This window comes from Aphelocoma coerulescens, chromosome 27 (genome assembly GCF_041296385.1).
Source record: "Aphelocoma coerulescens isolate FSJ_1873_10779 chromosome 27, UR_Acoe_1.0, whole genome shotgun sequence".
NCBI lineage: Eukaryota > Metazoa > Chordata > Aves > Passeriformes > Corvidae > Aphelocoma > Aphelocoma coerulescens.
The window spans coordinates 4,666,131-4,677,660 of record NC_091040.1 but is presented as its reverse complement, the minus strand read 5'-3'; the positions used below and the strand labels follow the sequence as shown (position 1 = coordinate 4,677,660).

Here is an 11,530-nt window from a genome sequence, read left to right as displayed (position 1 = left end):
ACACAAACTTTATCTGCCCTGAGAAAATGCATCTCTCCTACCTGTACTGGAGGAAATGCTGGTAGCCTGACTAGGGATAGACAAGATCCCTACAAGACCTGAAAAGAAGCCTCCGTGAGCAAGGGGAGAGCTGAAATGCTACAGAAACAACAGCTTATAGCAGGAGGGCACAAAGGACAGGTCAAGGAATAGCCCCTCTCACTTTTTTGGCTGAGGGGCAGAGAGGCTGTAGCTGGAGATGTCTCGTGGCTAGACGTTCACTGAGGAGAGTCAGCACTGAGGAGGAACATGGGTGTGTGTGGACCAACCTGTCATACAGCCACCACCACCACCACCATGGAGAGACACAGACCTCTGGGCTGGGGACACAAACCTCACAGCCTGTCCATCAAGGGAAAAGGCTCCCTGATGAAGTCCTGTGGCGACCCAATGCACAAGCAGAGACAGGGCAGCACCTCTGTCAGAGCACAGTCAAGCCCAGCAGAGCAGCTTTTTCCCTGCATGGGAACACCAATCCCAGTCTTGGCTTTGTCCTCTCCATCCAGCCCTTTGTGGGGCATCCAGCCCTACTTCCCTCTCCCCAAGACTTTCTGCATATGTGGCAACTCTGTCTTTCATACCTAAGTGAAAGCCAGTGGGCTGAAGCCACCACTCATGACACAGGTTGTGTTTTGTGTGCAGAAGGGCAAGGCAGCACACTGGGAATGACAGAGAAATCATAAATGATGTCCTATAGGGAACAGCTGTCCCTACTGCAGAATAGATCAGCCATGGATTTTGCCTTGATCCTCTCACAGAATAGACTGTCCTCTTCAGGAGTTCTTGTGCTGGTTTAGGTTGGGACAGAGTTATATAAGGCACAGAACCTAGTCTCAGACTACAGTGCTGATTTGTTCTGAAAACAGTGTTGATCAAACAGAGATAATTTGTTATTGCTCAGTGGTGCTTGCACAACATCAAGGCCTCTTCTGCTTCTCACATTGCCCCACCAGTTGGCACAGAGGCACAGTGCCCAGAGGCACAAGACTATTGGGTGCACAAGAAGTGGGGAGTGGACACAGCTAGGACAGCTGGCCACAACTGCCTAAAAGGATATTCCATATCATGGGATACCATGCTAAACATATTAAGCTGCAGGAAGAAGCAGCATGGCAGGAATGCTTGGAGTGATGGCATTTGTCTTCCCAGTTAACCATTATGCATGATGGATCCCTGCTGTCCTGGGAATGGCTGAACACCTGTTTGAACATGGGGAGTGGTGAATGAATACCTGGTTTTGCTCTGCTTGCATGTACAGCTTTATTTTATCTGTATCTCAACCCATGGGTTTTCTCACTTTTACTCTTCTGATCCTCTCCCCTGTCCCACCATGGTGTGACAGGATGTGTGTGCCAAGATGCCAGCTGGGGTTACACCATGACCCTTCTCCATTCCTTTGCTTATCAGAACTACCCATTGCCATCACCACAAAATGCATGGAGAAACTGGGGCAAGTGCCAGTGGTTTTTATCAGAGAGTCCTGTCCTTCTACAGCAGCTGAGAAGCATTTCACAGCTCCCCTGCTTTGTGGGCAGTGCTTTAGAGTGGGGTGGACTTGCGTTACCATGTGGTTCTGCTGATGGCAGAAGGAGATGCCCACAGAATCCCACCACTGAGAACCAAGGCTCACGAAAGCCTAAACTGAGTTGCACCACCTTGCATCTCCAGACCAGTCATCTCTTCACCATGGAAGCCACGTACTCTGTGATAAAGACAATATTCTATATTGCCTGCAAATTACTTGTTTCATCAGAGTAATTTCCAATATAGTTGTTGCATGTAGATGATCCCTGAGGTACCCTAGACATCCCTGCAGATGGACAACACCTAAGGAACAATATTCATTCACAGCTTTCTATACCTTCTCTTCCCTTGCCCTGCCTTGCCGTGCCTTGATTTACTTTTCCCTTCCCTTCCCTTCCCTTCCCTTCCCTTCCCTTCCCTTCCCTTCCCTTCCCTTCCCTTCCCTTCCCTTCCCTTCCCTTCCCTTCCCTTCCCTTCCCTTCCCTTCCCTTCCCTTCCCTTCCCTTCCCTTCCCTTCCCTTCCCTTCCCTTCCCTTCCCTTCCCTTCCCTTCCCTTCCCTTCCCTTCCCTTCCCTTCCCTTCCCTTCCCTTCCCTTCCCTTCCCTTCCCTTCCCTTCCCTTCCCTTCCCTTCCCTTCCCTTCCCTTCCCTTCCCTTCCCTTCCCTTCCCTTCCCTTCCCTTCCCTTCCCAGCACCAGAGAGAGTCCATGGAGTGGAGGAGGCCCAACAAATGCACCAAGGACTCCTAAGAGCAGCATTAAGAGGAAGAGAGACAAGAGCCAGCAGTGCTGACGACCAACCTGCCAAGGCAATGGCCGGTGTCAGTCAGAGAGTTTGGAGCGTGGGAAAAAGGGGACGTGGCACATCATCACGCTCAGTAGCCCTTTGGCATCCGGGCAGACATTCCAGGGCTTGGAGCAGCAGGGCCCTTCCTGCCCACAGGGCTGCAAACAAGCCCACAGGAGTGCCCCAAGCCAATATCCCCAGACTGCAGGCAATGCCTCTGGCACTCGAGACTCATCTTCTGCTGGCACCAACGAGCTCCTGTCCCAGAAGTCCATGGGGGCTTCCCTGCCCAGCTCTAAAAAGGAGCCTTCAGGGAGAAACGTGTGTGGCCAAAGAAGGCAACAAAGATGTGGCCACATAGGAAACCAAAACACAGCCTGTATCATTAGCTGGGGTGTTTTGCATTTGAAATGAGCTTCTCAGAAAATTATTGTTTCCAGAGAGGCTTCCTCTGGACCTGGGGCAGTGCAGGACCAGTATAAAAGGCATGGCAGCTTTTCACTCTCTCATCCACTTCACTGCCCTTCTTCTCCTTTGGAAGCAAGTGAGTTGGAAGCTCTGTCCTGTGCTGGACTTGGGGCTGCCTGTTTGGGAGGGGATGGGGGGAGAAGGTTTGGTGTGGAGAGGGGCTGTGTCTGGGCTGAGGGGACTCTTGTTCTCCTGACTAAGAAAGTGCTTTCATGGGTCTGTCTGTCCTTGCTCAGTGGTGGGGGTCAGGCAAAGAGTTGTGTGGTCCTCCCTGCACTGGCTCCAGCTCCCAGGCCAGCCTGTGTCTTGGCTCCCTTGTGGTGGGTGGAGAGGCAGCTCCTCAACCATCCCCATTTTGTCCCTTTCTTCTCTGTGCCAGGTGCACCTGTGACCCCGAGCCATGTCCTGCTGCCAGCCCTGCAACCCTTGCTGCCAGCCCTGCGGCCCCTGCCCGCTGGCCAACAGCTGCAATGAGTGCTGTGTCAGGCAGTGCCAGAGCTCCACCGTCGTCATTGAACCCTCGCCCGTGGTGGTGACCCTGCCTGGGCCCATCCTCAGCTCCTTCCCACAGAACACCGTGGTGGGATCCTCCACCTCCGCTGCTGTTGGCAGCATCCTCAGCTGTGAAGGAGTGCCCATCAACTCTGGCGGCTTTGACCTCTCCTGCATCACCAACCGCTACTGCAACAGGATCTGCTAAAGCTGCTGGTGGCAACCCCACAGAAGGACCCCCTGGAAGCCAGAAGATGGAAATGGACTGAGCATGGAGATCCTGAGCCTTGCTTTCAGAGGCACTGAGCATCCATAGCTCCACCTGCACTGGAGGAGGGGTGCCTGGGCTCTCTGAAACCATGGCCCTTGTCTAACTTGCCTGTTTCTCCCCTGTTCGTTCTTGTCTCTGCTCTCATGTCCTTCCCTGGGCTGTGATCACTGGCTAAGCTCCATCCAAGATGTGAACTGCACCCTGGCCAAGGGACAGAGTCTCCTACCTCCCCCTGGTGCTCCCTGCACCACGCTGCCCACTCAGAGGACCTCCTTTCCCTCTTCCAACTCATTAAAGTTTTGCTGCATCCTAGCCTGTGCCTCTGTGTGGTCCTTCTCTCTCCCCACGCTGTCCCCAGCTGCCAGAGAGAAAGGTGTTGCGCTGGGGGGGATGTGGCAAGCACAGATCAGAGCAATGGGCTTTCCTGGAGGGAGGAAAGGGTGAGAGACTGTAACAGGATGCTCTGCCACATAATGCAGTCAAGCAGCTTGGAGAATGCCCTATTTTCCAGGCTATCAGTAGTGGAATGAGAGGGGTCGTCCTGTGTCTGGCTCACGAAACCCTAATCAACATCCTTGCATTGTTGCAACCCTAGACACATGACTGACAGTCAGTCACTCTATAATATAGAAGTCCAGTCCCATTTCATGCATTAGCTTCTAATACTTTCCTGCTTGGATGTGTGTATGAACTTTCCTGCCTTGGAATGGAAATGTCCCTTCAAGAATACTCCCTTATGTCAAGTGAAAGAGATCTGCCCATGACCATTGGTATGCTGAGTTGATCAATATCTGTTTTAATAGTTTCTTTTTGCTACCTTTAATATAATTGCATTAATATAATTGCTTTGATACTGTGCACAATCCTATCATATTCTATACAGTACTAGTAGTTTTAGATTTTATACTGTGTAGTAAATAATTCATATTAAGATTGTCTAATAATTTGTCATAAAAAATAGTTCATTTTACAGATAGATAGATATTTAATTTTCCATCATTATTCCTGTGGGACAAAGTTAATTAAACCATTGACAGTCTAGGGCTAAGATTGGATGCAACCTCACCCAGACTCCTCTCTGAGGAGGAATTTAGAAAGCCAGGGTGTCCTCTGTGCACCTCACAGTTCAACAGGACTTCTCTATTAAAAGGTCTGAAGGTCCCTCTTCACCTGTGACAATTTGGCATAGTCGGCAGGATGGCAAATTTTGAGAAATAGACAAAAGGCTTAAACATAATATTTACAGAGGCACAGTACAGTCAAGAAAACGAGGGACATGGTAATAGAAAAGGAAAAACACCCTGCCATTTTGGTGACAGATGTACGTTGCCAAGCAATGAAATAAGGAATGTAGTCTTTGTTTGACTTAACTAAAACTTTGCAAATTAGAAGTTGAACACCTAGCTGGAGAGAAAGATGGAAAGGAATTGAATGCTAAAAAGAGATTGGGTGAAAACTTGAGGAACCAGTTGGATGATTTCTTCCAAAGACAAAGAGAATTACATTTGCAAACTCCTTGTCTCAATGGGGAGGTGGAGGATAAGGAGGGGTTTTCCAGCCTTGCTAATGAGGCAGAGCGGGAGGCAGACTCCATTCAATCTGATTTCCCCACCCTTTTTCATCATCAGAGGAGTTTGATGGAGTAAAGCCAAACTCTCCACCTCACCCTAAACTCCGTCCACTTGTAAAAGCTGAATTAATTTACGAGGTGGGGCCTACTGTAACAACTAAAGATAAACCTTGCACTGCGATGCAACTGGTTAAACTGCAAGAGAGATGTAGCAAGGATTCCAAAGAAATCAGACCAGGCCAGCACCTCTATCAGAGCACACAGTCATGCCCAGCAGTGGGATGGCACACAGGGTTTTTACATTAGGCCCATTTATGTAATTTAAGTGCTATGTAGGAAGGCAAATATAATCCTTGCCTTTAGGTCCCAAGGACTCTGCAAATAACAGCCACACCCATGAACATTCTTGCCTGGCTCAGAGCACAGGATCCATTCATGCAAGTCCACATCCTGGAGGAACAGGGCTTCCATCTGACCTGTTGCAGAATGAGGAAAAGGGGAGTGAAGAGTGTCCCGGTTTAAATGACAGATGTCTGCACAGGAAGGTGGAAACCTGCCTTGGAATGGAAAATGTGACCCCTTCCCTCCAAATTATTACAGCTTTGAAATGATGGGGATTTCAGGGAAAGATATGGGAAAAAGAATAAAAGTTCTTTACTAGAATATATAACAAGGCAAACAAACCACAACGGCAGCACCAACAAACAGAAGCAGACACCCGGTGCCAGCCGCTCCCGGCCGCAGGCCCTTTCCCCTCGGTGCAGTTCTGCTCACGGCCGCCAGGGGCGCTGGTGGCTCCCGGCCGGGCAGGGCTGGTGCGGTGATTCCCCCGCGCCTGCAGGGGGCGCTGTGGCGCGAGCTCGCCGCCTCACTGCGCGTGGCAATGGCGGCTCAGGCGGCGGAAGGGATGGAAGAGGGGCTTCCTTTACAAACTTAGGCTGGGCAGTCAGTCCCAGTGCCCCTCCGGATGGCAAAATGGGCTGCAGCAGGAACCTCGGAGCGGCAGCTGGAACGGCAGAGGGGGCCACACCCCGGGGTGGTGAATGGAATGTAAGAGAAAACTCCGCAGCTTTAGCAGAAGCCAGGGGGGTCAAGCGGACATGGGGTGTTGGGTTAGAGTGTAGCGAAAAAGCCCAAGGCAGCGGCAGAAAATAGTGGGGCTGGGCAGCGGCAGCCAGGCTCGTCTGTAGCAGCTGCTGCACGCAGCTGGGGAGATGCGCCCTCCGGGAAGGGGGAGAGGGTTGGGGTCCCAGATTTTTCCCCTGAGGCACCCGAGTAGATGGTGAGAGTCCTTTCCAGTCAGATCGGGTGTTAGTAAGGTCCCAGTTCACCGGGTGCTCTTAGGAGCAGATGCTCACCCACAGTAAAGAAGAAGCAGTGCTGGGCTGGACTCCGTGGTGGCAGCGAATTCTTCTCGTGGCAGCAGCAACTCGACCATTCCCCTCCGATCCCAAGAGTGAGAGAGAGGAGCCAAGACCAGACCCTCGCCCCCCAGCCAAAATCTTGCGATATCTCTGCCCTTCCAAGAGAAAGCCCCTCAGCTACCACAGCGCAGCTGCATCCTTCCCCCCACCTTGGCCACTTCTTTTGTCTCATAAGTACTGGTTGTTACTATCTCTTAGGCAGCAGATGGGAGAAAATTCCTTGAGAGAAAAAGAAAAAAAAAAAAAAAATCCTAATCTGCAACAAAGAGATGGGAGAGTTAATAATTGGTCTGGTCCTGCACTGCTCCAGGCCCTGAGATTTTCTCTTGTGGAAGCAATAATTTCCTGAAATGAGTTGCAAAACATTCCAGCTAATGATATGGTCAGTGTTTCAGATTCCTGCATTGTTAACTTTTGATTCCTGTGTTTATGTTTATTCCCCCGTGGATATTTACTCTGAGGGCTGATGAGAATTCCAAGAATTTCTATTGCAGGAGCATGTCATTGCTACCATAAACTGCATAGGAAGTCCTGGAGGCTTCCCTTGCAGGCCAGTCACTGGCCTGGCACGCTCCTGTGGGGAGTTTCCAGGCAAGCTGACAGGGCACACAAAGCCAAGCTCCTTCCAGCCGTGCAATCCTTGGCCAGAGAGCCAAGGGTTCCCGTGTGTGAGGACAGGTACTGCTCACCTGCAGAACTGCTCCTTTAGAAGAGGTGCTCTCACCTTGCTCTGGTGAGGGTGAAAAGACGCATCAGGGAATTAATTCAAGGCTGGCCCTGATGTTGAAGGGATGCAGGGATTCTCTACTGGCGCAGGAATTTGCCAGTTCCTCAGAGGTCCCCACCTGTCCCCAGTGCTCTGTTGCCAGGGTTGGCACCTGATTCCTCTCTCAGATATCCTTGAATAGAATGGAATCCCTGTGGCCTGACTCAGTCTGGTTATATCTGGGCCCTTCTGGCAGAGCTGTAAGAGCAGCAGCAAGCACTGCCCAGGACATGGCCATGGGGCCTAAGTCACTGCACACTTAACTACTGCTTTTCTTTCCACCTTCTTCCCTTCCTTGCTCCCTCTCTGCCTCCATTCATCTCTGCCTCACCTTCTAAATCACTCAGGCCAAGGTTTCTCACTTGTGTCTCTGAGGAAGTTCTCTACTGCTGTTTGGATTTTCTGCCCTCTAAACATGGGTTCTGTATTTCGAAGATGCAGCTATGCCCATTAACACTAACAGGCACCCCTACTCTCTTTTCTGACTGGTACATACAGCTGTGGATACTGATTTCTTTCTGTGTGTCAAAACTGCCAAAGACCCCTCTTTCCTCCATTCTGACTTTGATTTGTGGATATTTGGACACTGGATAGCAGGAAATTGGGAAAAGGATGCAACTTTCTTAGCTGCTCCATAGATCCCAGAACCAGGGTGACACAACAGACAGTTTCCTGGGAATTTTGTGGAACAAGAGAGCAGGAATCTGGGAGTGGGGCCACAGGCAGTTGTCCTCTAGGACAACCTTACATGAGGTGAAGGTCATTACTGTGCTGTGGAACCACACTGAGCTGAGAGCTCTTGCCCTCACAATTTTACTGTCCCCAGCCCTTGTGTTCTTGCTGATGAGCAAGGAATGGGGAAAATTCTTCCATGAGAACTTGCACCACACCTCTAGGTTTGCTTCCTGTAGCCTTTCCTTGCACTTTTACTGTTTCTCACATTTTTCCAGACACTGTGGGCCAGAGCACCATCACCCAGAAAAAGGACCAAGCCATGGCGGGACAGAATCACCTTCCAGACCACTCACACCTATCAGAACTCTGACTTTTACACTATGATCTGATACCAGTAGAGGAGAGGACAGGTTCTGCCCAGTTGTTGTCATATCAGGCAGCAACTGGGTCCAAGGAGAGGAGCCCATTCACCACATTGCTAAACACCACATGAAGTTCAGCTTCCTGACCTGATGTCTTGTGAGGTTTCTTGTTTGCCAGAGGGCAGATGCAACATGTTTCAGAAGGGCTGCTGAGCTTGTCCTGCCTTTGGAGCAATCCCATTTGCTGCTCTTTGATGTGGACTCCAAGGATAATGTCCAAAGTGTTTCTAGACTGACTGCAGAGCTCTGGGGTGAAGTAAGGGTGTGAGGGCCCAAGCTGGAAAAGCTTGAGTAGAAAAGAACTCATCCCATGGGTGAATGCCTGACTGCAGGCTTTGTGTTGCAGGTGGAGATTTGGTTTTGATTGCCAGAGAAATGTCTGTGATGAATGAGGGGTACTGAGCAAGGATGGGAAATATTCGACAAAGCATACAAACAATCTTTAATCCTCATAAGAAATCAACGGCATCCTTTACCTACCTCTTTATTCATCCTTCCCTTGGGTGTTATATTGGTACTGAATCTGTGCAAAGGAATTCACTGCTCTCTTGAGGAGGTATTATACAGAAATGGATCCCCTCGGCACACACATGTAGAGTTCCCAGAGGAACAGTTTTTGTACAGTAGCATCAGACTCAGATGCTGGCTGGGTTGCCCGCAGTGGTTTTAAAACATGTGTGATCCCCCTAAAGGCATTACATGGCCCTGCCCCTAATGAAGTGTGGAATGTTTTTCACCACTCATTAAGAACTGGAAGGCAAATCATTCCCATGTGGTTAATTGGGGAGCTTTTCCAGTTTTGTTGGTTTGTTTGTTTTTACTGGCAAGGAGACGGTAAACAGGAGGATTTTAATCAGCTCTCAAGACAGTGGCATTTCTTTCTGTATTCTTTTGTCTGAGCCTTTGCCCTTTGTTTCTAGTAAAGTCAAGGCGTTCTCATGATCCAAATTTAGTGGATCAAGGTGCCTGTGTGGGAGATGCAGTATTTAGTTCTGGTGAGAGTCCTCTGAGCCCGGACATCTAGTGGAATTTTCACCCACCTTAAACTCCACTTCTCCAGCCTGTATCTCCCCAGTTTGGGCTATAAGAATTATTTGGGAGAGAGGGCAGAAGATTTTGGTAAAGCCAATGTGAACTGAATGCCCACTGCTCTGGTTGAATGGTGGGAACCAATTGTGTGATTCACGTGCATTTCCATGTGTGCATGACTTGCTCCAGCAAATGATTAGATGTGAACCCCCCACTTGCCATCGGAGACTGTACCAGCAGCTCCACCTGATTGCTGAACCTCACACCCATGGCCAAAGTACTTTAGGGAGAGAGGTGGCACAGAGAGGGTTTTTGTGAGCGGGAGAGAAGTTGTGCTGGTTGCTCAAATCAGCTGCATCTGTCACACAAAGCACAAGTAAATCAGCATCCTTTTAACCTCACTGAGCCTTTGGACTTGACACAGGAGTTGCAAAAAGTGATTTTCTCTTGTCCAGCATATTTCTGTTTTGTCTCTAGACAGTGTAGGTCTTTTTGGGTGGGAGTCTTCTCAATAAAACCTGGAGATCTTCTCTGAATTTTTTTTTCCTAGGTTATTTTTAGTCTTTAAACTCTCTTGAGCACCACTGGGAGAAAATTTGATCCTTGTAAAATGTGGCTTGCCTGACCTGTATAGTAACTTTTGGAGGAGATAAATTTAGGTCTGAAATTGCCTGTTTCTCCCCACTGATGATCTGTGACAAACAGCTCAGGTGAAGACACCTGCTCTGGAGATCCAGGAGATAAATTCTTTTTTATTTAGAGTTATGTCTCCAAATAAATATCAGAAAAGTCTCAATTATCTCAGATAAGCTCTGTCTTGGAGCACAGTGTTTGCTCATTTATAACATGAAAAGGAGGTTTATGAGACTGATTCCTTGCAGATGTCTCCACTGGGATGGTAAAGCTACGTGTGTTGTATCAAAGGCATTCACCTCAGTCCTTTCCTTCATCCATGTAAAGCGAGCGCCACTTCCCATGGGTGATTCTTCACCTCCTACAGCAGGTCACCACCAGAGACACCTGCAGAGACACCTGCAATACCTCTCCCCACTGTCCTGAGTAAGGGCTGCAGATCATTTGCCTGATGCACAGCTCAGATGTTTATTTAGATTGTTATGATATACACCTTAGCTGTGACAGGTGCTCTGGCATCCGAAATGAGCTTGGGAACACTTTGAGAGGACCAAAGGCTGGGTGCTTTGCCCTGGCTGCAACACCCTTGCTGTACTGGGGGAGCAATGGAGTGGAGAGGGAGAGGGAATACACATCCCTCTTCCCATCCATGAGTAAAATGAGTTCTTTCATTTTGCAGGCTCCCCGAGTCCTTGTTTACCCTCACCCGAGCTGTTTAATTAACTTGAATTAAATTTAATTTAACAACAGCTAGTTAATTAGCTGTACTAATTAACACTTGGTTTATTGTCAGGTTTGTGGAATCCAGTGTCATCCTGGCGTGAGAGGAGACAACTTTTGGGTGAGACAACAGTGAAACATGCCCTGAGGTGGCTGGTGCCTGGGTGACAGGGTGCGTGAAAGGGTTTGGGCAAGTGCCCGGAGCAGTTATCACCTCCCATATCCTGGGATTTTACACTTCAGCAGGCTAAAAATCCTGGTGAATTTGTGTCCCAGCTGATAGGAAGGTGCCTTGCTTGCCCCAGTGAAAACCAGCAGCTTTTGGCACTATGTTGGAGTTTGACCTGTGCCAGTTGAGCCATGACTTATTTCAGTCAGAGGATTGTGGTTAGGGCAGGGACTAAACCACCTCTGGGAATGCCACGACTCAGCCAGGGATCCAAACTGCATCTGAGAACACAGTGGTTGGGACAGAGACTTAAACCACATGTGAGGACACCATAACTGAGACAGGGACCCAAACAGTAAATCCAGTAAGCATTCCTTCCAATCGGAACCATTCTATGATCCCATAATTCCATTATTTTAGCATTATGCTGTCTACTGTGGAAACATATGCATTTCCATTCCTGGTGACAATTTCTGTTCCTTGTACACTCATGGAACAGAAAAGACAGTGCCCATGACTGTGGGAGAGGGGTGATAGTCCCTT

The 11,530-nt window shown here is 49.2% G+C and overlaps 1 protein-coding gene across 1 annotated transcript; it reads left to right on the top strand.

Annotated features, from left to right (window-relative positions):
* Positions 1 to 2,851: 2,851 nt before the first annotated feature.
* On the top strand, positions 2,852 to 3,516 carry LOC138099319 (feather keratin Cos1-1/Cos1-3/Cos2-1-like). Its single transcript, XM_068996489.1, has 2 exons — positions 2,852 to 2,892; positions 3,196 to 3,516. Exon 2 carries the CDS (start codon positions 3,217 to 3,219, stop codon positions 3,514 to 3,516), a length of 300 nt encoding a protein of 99 aa, XP_068852590.1. The 5' UTR covers positions 2,852 to 2,892; positions 3,196 to 3,216.
* The last annotated feature ends 8,014 nt before the right edge of the window (positions 3,517 to 11,530 follow it).